Below are 11,097 nucleotides of genomic sequence, written 5' to 3'. Positions count from 1 at the left end.
ACGAAATCAACAACTTAAAACTTACGATTTTTCAACTTCATACACAACTATTCCCCACGATAAACTAAAGTCCAGTATTTTTTATATTATTGACAGCTGCTTTTTTCAAAAAAATGAAACTCGTAAATTTACTTACCTTGTCATTGGTCATTTGCAAAATTATTTGTAAAAAAACATTCTGAATGTACACACAAGTACTTTGAAGTTGACATTAAAAGATGCTTGAGTTTCTGACAATGTCTATTTTGTTTTTGGAGACCAGGTCTTCCAACAATATTTTGGAATTCCCATGGGTACCAATTGCGCCCCGTTATTACAGACCTATTTTTGTATTCATATGAAGCAAACTACAAAGGTAGTTTGTTGCACAATTCTGGTTCGATGGTACCGAAACTCCTGTCACTGAAAGTTTTTTTTATTCATATCATAAATTATTTAATGGGACTTTCAAAATTTCATCAAAGAGTTGAATGGTTGTATGTTGGTGTATCGATATATCGAAATTATGGCATGATAGACTAAGAGTTCATGTATATTTGCAAAGTTAGTATCTAAGAAAATCTCAGAAGAAAGGGGGAGATTACAGCAACCATTTGTCAAGTGTCTGTGGGCTAAAAAGTGTTGAAATAATTAGTTATTTTGATGAATTTATAGATATCTGTGAAGGCTGAACTATTATTCACTCAGATATAAATTTTTGCCCGTTTTGGAGGTTTTTTTTTAAGAGTTTCATCTTTAGAACATTCTCGATATGTATCATGGTATAACCCGTATATAGTTTTGAAAAAGTATGTATTTTAAAGCAGAATGCATACAGATTGCTTTAATTTCTTGCTTCTGTGCAAGGTTTTTCTGATTTGTAAAAAAAAATTTTAAAATGAATTCAAATGGCTAAAAGTGTTAATTTGGGGGAGTTCCCTACAATTTTATGTTTATCAGAAAGATGTTCAAAACATATGGAGATAACGAACAGTATCCAAGATCAAAAGTCCATATCATGCCATTTTCGGAACTTCTTTGAGTGAGAAAAAAAACACCCAAAAATATATTCATACATTTATACTCCTCAATAAATTAATACATGTATTTACTCATTGGGGTGCTGCAAACCAAAAAAAAAATCCATGCCAGATACATTGATTATGATGCTACCATTACATGTAAGATATGTTGAGATGGAGTAAAGTATATTCCCTCTCCTTACATTTGAAAGTATGAAAAAAATATCAAAAGACACAGATACATGTACAAGGTTTTATTATATAAAAAAATAGGGGGTCAACTTTCTATGGGGTCATTTTTCAACGTGTGTGGTGTCGTAGAATTACCGGTCTGGAAGGGTTTTCTACGGTCGAAAAATGACCCTACCTGTCGTAGAATATTGACCCTGGGTCGTTTTTCTACGTAGAAAAATGACCCCCTGGTCAATATTCTACGGGAGTCACTTTTCGTCGTTACACCGGCTTTTATTACGGTGTTCAACCAGAAATGCTGCTTCATCACCGCTTAATCAAATTTACGCGTTAGAATATAGTACGTTTGCACAATCACCTTTGAGGCAATACAAACACTAAATTAAATTTTCAAAGTTATCTGAAATTGTCGACAAAAAGTTATAATAATACAGGTATACTTTCTCCCTTTTTCTTTGATTAATTATTTTTTTAAAATATGCGAAGGGTTTTCATCAGGTATCCTTGTCTGCGTCATATTCAATAAAGTTTGTAGTGTTTTATTTAGATGCCAAACTTGTGGTCTATGTAATGGTTAAATATTAAAAAAAAAAAGATGAGGTGAATTTTAAGTTATAATAAACTAATGAACACGAATAAACTTTACTCAAAAGGGAAAAGGAATGGTTGTTAAGTTGAATGATAATGTGAACATTGAAAATAATCTCATTGTTTAATGCATTACTTCAATATACAAGTAAAAGCGACTTTAAGTGTGTTTTTAATCTCTTCTTAGTCATTAGTATAATTATGTATGTCAGGAAATGATGAATTTGAAACCATCAATATCAACACAGTGAAAAATAATGCGCCCCTCTAAAATAAAAAATCCTTAAAAAAAATGTTTCTCCTGATAACAAATTCAAATATGATGAATAACATTATTTATTATACTTTCATGTTAAATACTAAAATCTGATTGGTTTAGACGCACTTAACAATCCGTTCTATTACCCTCAGCCTTAGCAACGCATGTGACAACGGGTAACACAACGGTAATGCCACATGCGTGGATATTATGCGCGTACGGTTCACGGTAGAATTCCCAAAACGTCAGTTGCGCGTTTGAAAGAACTGGAATAAACTTGACATCAATAAAAGCTTGCGTCCGATGTAGCTTACTTGAAAACAACAAACGACAGACGAAACATGCTTGCGAGTGCAGAAATAACAAAACTTTATATGATAAAAGACTCTCAGAGTATCAAACAAACAATAAAAAGGTCAGTAAATCTTTTTAGAAGTAGCGAGGAGTTTGAAAGCTTTCTAAACGTGAAGTAAAGATGATCAACGATTTTTTTTTGCTGACTTAATTTAAGAAGACATTCAGTATAATAAAATAAATGGTGCCTGTTTTGGAGGGTAACAGTTGAAATTGCCACCCCTCGGAAATCCATTGTCAACCTCCGCTGACGCGTCGGTTGACAATGGTTTTCCTTGGGGTGGCAATTTCAACTGTTACCCTCCAAAACAGGCACCATTTATATATTAAAAGAGACATGACACAAAGAATAAAAAAGAGAGAACAATTCAAAAACGTGCAGGTTTTTTTTTATGTAAACATAAGACAGAATTTATGGATGCATATAGGTTTGCTTGTTTTGGTTAAATCTTTGAATCTAAAATGAGATTAAACCATATACTACAGACACATACCATTCTACATCTGAGCAACCAATGGAACCAAAAACACAATTGCAATGGCCACACTTCCTCCTAGAATAGCTAGAAGAGAAAACACATCCAAAGTACTGGCCACAAGCTTCCAGTCCACGTCATAGCGATTCTCAGGGGAATCATCGATTGAAAAACTCTCAATGTCATCAACAGCTAATCGCGATTTCCTAGCTGATCCTTGTCTCATTCTTTCTAACTCGAGTTCATCTGTAGTTAATAATGGCATCTCCTCTTCTTCCTCCTCGTCGTCATCATCCCTCCTGCAGACTCGACAATTAAGACACGCGATGAAGAGGGCAAGACACGAAGGTACAGGATCATCCTCATCCTTCAGGTAGACGCGGAGTGTGAAGATAGTTATGATGGTAGCCACGGCACTAACAACTACCATTGACATAAGAAAGTAACTAAGGATTGCCATTGGCTCAGATGTTCTAGGCATTCCGTCTGCAATTAAAGTTAAGTAAACTGCAAATGCTAAAAATGCTGTGACGGAGTAACCGACCCTTTCTCCACTCTCAAGTGGAAGGACAAATACCAAAGCATTTAGAATACCCAAAATTATAATGGGCAAGAAAAAGTTCACCAAATAGTATGTTGGCTTTCGTGCCAGCGTTATTTCCATTTTGACAAAAGAACCACCATCCAGAGTTTCAACAATCAGTTTTGTATTTGAGAGTGTCCATTCGTCTGATGGGGTATAATCTCTTAGATCCAAACTTGATGCAGTGGGTACAAATACAACTTCTTTGTCACTGTAACCCCAGTGTGTGAAGGTTATGTTACAAGTTTGTCTATCAAAGGGGAAATATGCCACATCTACTACACATCCAGTTTTTGTCACCACACCAGGTCTCCATTCCATTTTACCGTGATTATTGTAGGGATCAGTCGGATCTATGATCCTGTACATTCGAACATAGTTAGAATCATCCCCAACGGGAACAATGGCTGACGCCGAATTGAACAGAGAGACGGGAGGCTTCCAGACAAATCTATGAGGGATAGCAATTTCGGAGAATTTACCATGGGCGTCACTATCATAAGAATCATCCACTAACTCATCATACCAAGTCAGAGTCAGTATCCCAATCACCTCCAGCGTTCCAGCTATTTCGTCTAAATCCGTGATTGCAATTAAGCTGAAGTTAATGTCTACCTCTATGGTCTTATTAAAATTTTTTCTTGGGAATATCAAGTTGTCGTAAGTCTTAGTGGATTTTATGAAAGTGTCCTCTATGAATGTTGACATTTCTAATGCCGTAGAATACACTCTCGGAGGAGCTGTGGTTGTTGTTGTCCCTGTGGTGGTAGTTTCCGGTGTGGTGGTTGTCTGTGTAGTGGTGGTGGTTGTTGGTGGCTCTGTTGTGGTGGGAATGGTGGTTGTAGATTGTTCTGTTGTAGTGGTAGTCGTCGCTGGTGGTTGTGTCGTGGTAGTTGTTGCTTGTTGAACAGTGGTTGTCGGTGCAGGTGGTTGGACGGTGGTTACTGCTTGTGTGGTTGTATCTGTATCCGACCCTCCACCACCATTTCCCTTGTTGCAGCTACTGCCGTCAGAATTTTTGCCACAGTTACCATTGACTTTGTCGATACAGAGCAGAAGACAGAGACAGATGAATACGCTTCTGGTCTTCATTTTTGCTACTCGGGTTTTGAGTTTCAAAATACGTTAAACATTAATTTAGGCATTCTAATCAGTCTACTGTATCATTTGTCCCTTGGCTCTTTAACATTTAACTACTGTTATACTGGTAAGTCTAACAATCAAAATCGTGATACACATATTCATAAATAAGATTTATAGGTGTATTATAAACTATTCAGTTGCAACGAGCATTTATGAATGAGGTCTCTATTTATCAACCCTTTTATGTATGCCTAATTAATCATTAGTCTTTTTTTAACAAATACAAACATTTTATTTGCATAGAAAGTGTATGAAAAGTTAAAAAGGTAGATGCTTTTCAAATTAATAAAAACAAATCTTAAGTAAAAAAGTAAAGAAAGCTAAAAATTTCTGTTTATCTCATACCATAAACTTGATTTTCACTATAATAATCAGTATTTTATAAAAAATAAATTTAAAAATCTTATTAAAATGTAAATGTCCTAATCATTTGTCAGTCCATATTTGGTTTAAATCACTGATAAAATTCATCTTGGCGTTTTTTAATCTTTGCTAGCATACATTTGAAAATCATTTTCATTGTTTTTCATATACATGTATTTTCAGTCGGATTAAATCAAGACTATTCCCTTGTTAAGGCAGAACTCTCAAATTTCCTGATTAAAATTGTTGTCTTGTTGACATAAACTTGTGACTTCGAACTTTGTCATGGTAAGAAATTTTGTCATTTTGGTAACTAGCAGAATTAAAAGTTCATACTTTTCAAAAATATTATGCCACTCGTAAAAAAAAGTTAGAAGGAATGAACATAATACAGTGTGCTTCTATATTGTAAATCTTGGTTGATAGTTGATTTTATGCTCATGTTGTCTCTTTGAATTATTGCTGGATCGAAACTCGTTTTCATCAGATCACAGTATCTGATCCCGATATATCTAGGAAAAAAGTGTTTGCATCCTTTCCCAAACCAAACGTATCAGTCTCTAAGACTTCACCAGAGCTAGCATGGCTTCTTCATAGATAACTTAATGTGCTATTTTTTCATACGTCTGGGTAGTTGAGCTGTTCAGGCTTTCCTAATCTGCAGTAGATCTTTTTCAGTGTTCTTTAAATACATAATCTTTAAATGTTGAATTGTACTCTTTTCAATGTTTTTAGCTTTCATAAACTCTTCTTTTGGTCACGATTCGTTGTATAGCTGGTAGATTTTCATTATTGAAAATCTTCATCTAGAAACAATGTCGAGAATATCCATCCGATGTTTTCCGTTCTCCAAAATCCGTAATCTTGTTTAAATAGTTTTTTTTAAATCGATCTGAATTTATTTCAAGATTCTTCTCTTTGTGCTAACGGAAAAAAGGTCTCAAACTTTCATTGTTTTGTAAATGAATAAAGGAACGAAATGTTCTATACTATATTAATTTTGGTTGGTGTTTAGATATTGTCGCTTCAGTCACCCTGTGTGGTTATTGGATTATTATGTTCGTTCTCTCTTCTATCAGGCAGGAATTAATTTGCAGAGATGACAAGTTTAACACATGATTTAATATCTGAACGATCCCTTTAATCAAAGGAGCATTTCTTTCCTACTGGTTTGTATTCCATATGTTTTCAAAGAGAGACAATTCAGTTCAAAGCAATGTTAGAATATGAATATATAGAGAATAAATAACTGCACTCTTGAACTTGAAAATATCTCTCTCTCTCTCTCTCTCTCTCTCTCTCTCTCTCTCCTGAATATATTTGCTGCAATCTCTCATTTTCTCAGTGTTAAACAAATTATTTCACACAGGAATTCTTATAAAGCTGTGCTTGCTATATTGAAAGACAACTGGAAAGACGATACAGTATGAGCTTTCACCTTCTACACAGTCAGTGAATAAATTTACACCTAAAAATCGCTTCGTAAAAACCTTCTTAAACTGTTATCTGCAGTTATGTTTTCAGTTATTGAGTTTATAAAACGTTCTTTTCTAACAAACATAAATGCCTCTTTTTGATCTAATTCAGCACATGTGAGAAAGGGTTGGTTGGGGCGATTGTTGGATGAATTTGCGTGTTTGGCATAAAAATGATGCAGTATAAAAAAAATGTCCAATATATAAAAAAAAAACATAAAAAATGTATGAAATTTTGATTTTAGACTTCGTGACTTTTGATTTTTTCTGTTTTTTCTATCTCAGAGATAAAACTACTTTTTACAAATGCTTTTCTATCCTAAAATAATAAAAAGGTTTTTTCCATAAATGAAGACTAGACTCAGTTTCAAATATATAATTATAATTATACATTGTTATTATTTAGAAATTTAAACAGCTATTATGATATTTTAACACTTAAATGTATGTCAGTTCAGAAGAGTAGGAAGGCTGTCATTATTGTAATCATATAGATAAAATCCAATTATGAAATACGGCTGCTTCCTTTCTATAATAGAGATTTTCTAATTAAGTATGGAACCATGAGTAAAAATAATATGTTCGGGTAAATAAATGTGGTATCTCCCTAAAAGCAAAAAAGCTTCACACATTCGTTACAACCGATTAAAAAATAATTTTCCGTGTCTATTTAAAAAAAAATCAAGAAATCGCCGCTCATTACATTACATTACATTGCTCCAAAATTTAATGATACCATATTTTAGGCACATGAGATAAATAAATTTTTATCTTTTCACTTGTGCTTCGCATCTATAAAACAAATTACAATTCCTGTACTGAGTATCCTCTAAATACACATGAAACATCAACCACAGATAATTTAGCCCTCTATAGGATAATTATTAAATATATCCTACTTGTCAAATCAAATATGATTAAAGAATGAAATATATAAGAAATGACAATGTATGATTACTTTATAGTGTATTTGAGTGTAAATGTGGATGTTTTAAAAACATAATGCATACAGAATTATTTTCTCTCCACTTTATTTTCGCCCTTTCACACTTGCAAATAATATTGTTCCGTTTTAAATTTTGCCAAGTCACATTTTTTTGTTTGTATGTCACAAAATTTTTGTTTAAAAATTATACTGTATTCTTTGAATTCGCCCATTTTTAAATTCGCTGAACCGAGTTTAAGGCAAAAGGGGCGAAAATAAAACGGAGGGGGGTGAAAATTTTCCTGTATAAAGTATTATGTTGAAACTAGCATACCAGAAACTTAACGATTTATTAAAAATAGCGTTTTACATCTGAGCAACCAATGGAACCAAAAACACAACTGCAATGGCCGCACTTCCTCCTAGAATAGCTAGAAGAGAAAACACATCCAAAGTGCTGGCCACAAGCTTCCAGTCCACGTCATAGCGATTCTCAGGGGAATCATCGATTGAAAAACTCTCAATGTCATCAACAGCTAATCGCGATTTCCTAGCTGATCCTTGTCTCATTCTTTCTAACTCGAGTTCATCTGTAGTTAATAATGGCATCTCCTCTTCTTCCTCCTCGTCGTCATCATCCCTCCTGCAGACTCGACAATTAAGACACGCGATGAAGAGGGCAAGACACGAAGGTACAGGATCATCCTCATCCTTCAGGTAGACGCGGAGTGTGAAGATAGTTATGATGGTAGCCACGGCACTAACAACTACCATTGACATAAGAAAGTAACTAAGGATTGCCATTGGCTCAGATGTTCTAGGCATTCCGTCTGCAATTAAGGATAAGTAAACTGCAAATGCTAAAAATGCTGTGACGGAGTAACCGACCCTTTCTCCACTCTCAAGAGGAAGGACAAAAACCAAGGCATTTAGAATACCCAAGATGATAATGGGCAAGAAAAAATTCACCAAATAATATGTTGGCTTTCGTGCCAGCGTTATTTCCATTTTGACAAAAGAACCACCATCCAGAGTTTCAACAATCAGTTTTGTATTTGAGAGGGTCCATTCGTCTGATGGTGCATAATCTCTCAGATCCAAACTTGATGCAGTGGGTACAAACACAACTTCTTTTTCACTGTAACCCCAGTGTGTAAAGGTAATGTTACAGGTCTGTCTATCAAAGGGGAAATATGCCACATCCACTACACATCCAGTTTTTGTCACCACACCAGGTCTCCATTCCATTTTACCGTGATTGTTGTAGGGATCAGTCGGATCTGTGATCCTGTACATTCGAACATAGTTAGAATCATCCCCAACGGGAACAATGGCTGACGCCGAATTGAACAGAGAGACGGGAGGTTTCCAGACAAATCTATGAGGTATAGCGATTTCAGAGAATTTACCATGGGCGTCACTATCATAAGAATCATCCACTAACTCATCATACCAAGTCAGAGTCAGTATCCCAATCACCTCCAGCGTTCCAGCTATTTCATTTAACTCTGTGATTGCTATTAAACTAAAATTGATGTCCACTTCTATGGTTTTATTGAAATTGTTTCGAGGAAAAATCAAACTGTTGTAAGTCTTACTGGACTTTATGAAAGTGTCCTCGATAAATGTTGACATTTCTAATGCCGTAGAAAACACTCTCGGAGGAGCTGTGGTTGTTGTTGTTCCTGTGGTGGTGGTTTCCGGTGTGGTGGTTGTCTGTGTAGTGGTGGTGAGGGTTGTCGTTGTTGTCGGTGGTTCCGTTGTGGTGGGGGTTGTGGTTGTTGTCGGTGGTTCCGTTGTTGTTGTAGGCGGTTGTGTGATGGTGGTTGTAGTAGCCGCTGTAGTAGATGGTGGTGCTGGTGTCGTAGTTGTTGTACTTGAGGCCTCTGTTGTATCACTGCCTCCACCTCCACCCCCACCTGTCCACCACCCAGGACAACCTGTTCGATCTTCACTATTTTTTCCACAGTTACTTTTACTTTGAACATGGCCGATAGAGACCAGAAGAGAGACACATAGAATAACACATCTAGTCATCATCTTCTCTGGTTAACTTTTGAGGCGCACTGCGCAGAAACCCTTAATATATGCACTGTAATCAGTCTTTAGTGAACTAGCTCTTGGACATTTAAAATACTGATGGACTGTCAATCAAGTAAAGTCTACAAAAATATGATTAATATGCATAATACAAACTATTCAGCACTCACTGAAGAACACAGAGTTTGATGACCCTGAATTGTATACGTTATACGTTGTCAGACTTTTGTAAATGGGATAGAATGTGTTCGAGAATTTTATTGTTTATAAGCTGTGGAACTTTTTGGAAAAAAATTATAATATGTTTATGGATTGAATAACTTATTAGCTATTGAAAGGGTAATGAATGATTTAGAATTTTTAGTGACTTAAATAAGTTACGTTTGTAATGGCAATCAAACTTTTATAAATATTTAAGAATAAGTTTATGAATTATATAGGTGTTCAGCTGTGAGATGTTTATACTAGTATATAATTTAGAATACCGTATACAATCTAAGTATTGTAATTTAATGCAAATTTAGCAATTCTTCCAAAGAAATCGGTATTAAATTTTAGTGAGTAGTGAGAAGTGTTACTACCGATTTTGGGATGCATTTAAAGATAACATTAACTTCAAATGTGGCAATGAATTGATAGCGATATTTAATTTTAGCGCTATCTACATCCTTGCTAAATTATTAAAAGTCCAGCTTATGCGGGATATTGTTTCTCAAAAAAAATTACTAAGTTGTCCTCCAAAGCAGAAAAACTTGATAATCAAATTATTATTTTTTGTATAAAATACCTGTATACTGGTCCATTCAGTATACTGAGTCCATTACTATTACGAGGACAGAGTTCGGTACAATTAACGAGGGAGAGAATAATATAAAAAAAAAAGTTAAATACAGTTTGAAAAATAGTGAGATATCTTTGACTATCAAGGTATGCTATACCCAAAAATTCCAATACAGACATGCATTTCTTTTTTATTGTATCATCGTTCCTTGAAATACCCCCCCCCCCCCGAGATTTGTTGAACATATATTTCATATATGAAGTTATATCAACCCTATTGAATAATTTTTTTTTGTAATTTCTTACAATTCTACTTCATATATTTGGACGTTTGACATCTTAAGGTAATAAAAATTCATTTTACAATTAATGTATTTGATTAAATACCTGGATAAAAATTGTTGAAATGCCACTAATTCAATGGTCGACCATGTTAGCAAATTCAATATTTCGTTAAAATGAATATACCCCTACATACGAGGGTTGTTCAATAAATAATGTCCTGAGCTCTATGACATACAATAAATAAATCATATGGCATTAAGCTTGACTTTCTCTCATGATTGAATCTTTTAATTAATGAATTGATTACAGTTTATTTTACCATTTTTCATCCATAGTTTTATTGTGAGAAGCTGGAAAACAAGGGCTATTCGAGACACTGCATTTAAAATTAATGGTAAAGAATCAGTAAACTAAAGTGACATTAAGCGCTTCATGAAAGCTGCTGTAAAACTCGTTAAGAATCCCAAAGAAATATTCAATGAAATATGTGAAATTTACAGCAATCAATGTATGTTTTATAGGCACATAAGCAATTGGATTTCAATTAACAAAAATGACATAACGGGCATCAAAAACGGGCACCGTCCTCGGCGACAAAAACTTACAACTACCGATGCATTGTTTGCCAAAATT

General features: G+C 34.6%; 2 protein-coding genes across 2 annotated transcripts; both read right to left on the bottom strand.

The window, feature by feature from the left end:
• Positions 1-2,767: 2,767 nt before the first annotated feature.
• LOC134244282 (neuronal acetylcholine receptor subunit alpha-9-like) lies at positions 2,768-4,622 on the bottom strand. Its single transcript, XM_062726542.1, has one exon. It carries the CDS (start codon positions 4,543-4,545, stop codon positions 2,893-2,895), a length of 1,653 nt encoding a protein of 550 aa, XP_062582526.1. The 5' UTR covers positions 4,546-4,622; the 3' UTR covers positions 2,768-2,892.
• Positions 4,623-7,212: 2,590 nt separating this feature from the next.
• On the bottom strand, positions 7,213-9,396 carry LOC134244262 (neuronal acetylcholine receptor subunit alpha-9-like). Its single transcript, XM_062726522.1, has one exon. The coding sequence runs from the start codon at positions 9,394-9,396 to the stop codon at positions 7,726-7,728; it is 1,671 nt and encodes a 556-aa protein (XP_062582506.1). The 3' UTR covers positions 7,213-7,725.
• Between the last annotated feature and the right edge of the window lie 1,701 nt (positions 9,397-11,097).

This window comes from Saccostrea cucullata, unplaced genomic scaffold (assembly GCF_032062105.1).
Source record: "Saccostrea cucullata isolate Sc308-1 unplaced genomic scaffold, CSIRO_AGI_Scuc_v1 ctg277, whole genome shotgun sequence".
Lineage (NCBI taxonomy): Eukaryota > Metazoa > Mollusca > Bivalvia > Ostreida > Ostreidae > Saccostrea > Saccostrea cuccullata.
Note: the sequence above shows the minus strand (reverse complement) of the source record. Positions and strands in the feature narration are given on the sequence as shown.